We start from the raw sequence: 1,589 nt of genomic DNA on the forward strand, positions 1-1,589 counted from the left end.
AATCTTGAAAGACTTTCTCAATAAGCCTATTTTTTGTGAAATTGAAGAAGACACAGACCTTATATGTTTCTCAAAAGTAAATTTACTGTCGAGAATCACACCTAAAATTTTGAAAGAGTCATACATATTTAAAGAAACATTATCAATACTGAGATCCGGATGTTGAGGAACCACCGTCCTTGACCTACTTACAATCATACTTTGAGTTTTGTTAGGATTCAACTTCATACCCCATAATTTGCACCATGCACTAATTCTAGCTAAATCTCTATTAAGGGATTCACCAACCCTAGATCTACATTCAGGGGATGGAATTGATGCAAAGAGAGTAGCATCATCTGCATATGCAACAAGCTTGTTTTCTAGGCCAAACCACATGTCATGTGTATATAGTATGAAAAGTAATGGGCCAAGAACACTACCCTGTGGAACACCAGATATCACATTCCTATAATCACTATGGTGCCCATCAACAACAACTCTTTGAGATCTATTACTTAAAAAATCAATAATAATGCTAAGAAACGACCCACCCACTCCCAACTGTTTCAGTTTGAAAACAAGGCCCTCATGGTTAACACGGTCAAAGGCAGCACTAAAATCAAGGCCAATCATACGAACTTCCCGACCACAATCAAGGGATTTCTGTACAGCATTGGAGATTGTAAGAAGGGCATCACATGCTCCAAGGCCTTTACGAAAACCAAATTGCAAACTAGGGAGTAGATGATTACCTTCAGCAAACCTATTAAGACGTTTTGCCAGAAGACGTTCAAAAACTTTAGATAATATGGGAGTTATTGAAATTGGGCGGTAATCAGTGGGACTTGAGCTACCACAAACACATTTACATAGAGGAGTAACATTACCAATTCTCCAACTAGTGCTAAAAGCTCCTCTTCTTGCTAACTTGCGCAAAATAACAGAATTGGAAAAGCAAGATGCTATAAGCCCAAGGGTTTCAACAGGGAAAAATAGCCCAGTGAGGAAAGGAAATAGGAAAATAGTAAGAAAAACTCGTATAAATTGTGCCTATTCTTTTAATTTGTGAAAGTGTATAAGGGATTTGTGAATTTTAGGAAATAGGTAAGTAGTTCATTCGACTTCAGTGAAGGGTTGGATTTAAACCCAAAACAAGTAAGGAAGGAAGGTGTGGTTACTGAGGCCTTGTGTATGAATACACACGCATACACAATTCATAAACAATTATTTGCTTTGTATATCTTCCTTTGGTCTCAACGGCAGCCTTCAGGAATTTCAGAAATCGCACAGAGCTCTGAATTTTTTGGGGTTAAATAAGTGAACTGGTTAAAGATTCCTTCTCTGTGTTTACAGCCCTGTTTGAGAGCTCTTAGCCGTATCAGCTACACCCACCTCTCTCTCTCTCTCTCTCTCTCTCTCTCTCTCTCTCTCTCTCTCTCTCTCTCTCTATCACATATTGTATGTATGTATATGTTTGTATGTACATATGTATACGTGTATTTGTATTTGTGTGTCTTAAACTAGGCCATAACACTTCGATGTTCAAAAGATCCGCTCTCTCTCTCTCTCTCTCTCTCTCTCTCTCTCTCTCTCTCTCTCTCTCTCTC

The 1,589-nt window shown here is 38.5% G+C and overlaps 1 protein-coding gene across 1 annotated transcript in view; it reads left to right on the forward strand.

The window, feature by feature from the left end:
* LOC137639387 (protein starmaker-like) overlaps positions 1–1,355 on the forward strand; it is a 13,057-nt gene extending 11,702 nt beyond the window's left edge. The window contains exon 5 of the mRNA XM_068371664.1: positions 1,336–1,355. Coding sequence (XP_068227765.1) covers positions 1,336–1,355 — 20 coding nt within the window. The remainder of the gene's footprint in view (positions 1–1,335) is intronic.
* Positions 1,356–1,589: the final 234 nt, after the last annotated feature.

This window comes from Palaemon carinicauda, chromosome 1 (assembly GCF_036898095.1).
Source record: "Palaemon carinicauda isolate YSFRI2023 chromosome 1, ASM3689809v2, whole genome shotgun sequence".
Taxonomy (NCBI): Eukaryota; Metazoa; Arthropoda; class Malacostraca; order Decapoda; family Palaemonidae; genus Palaemon; species Palaemon carinicauda.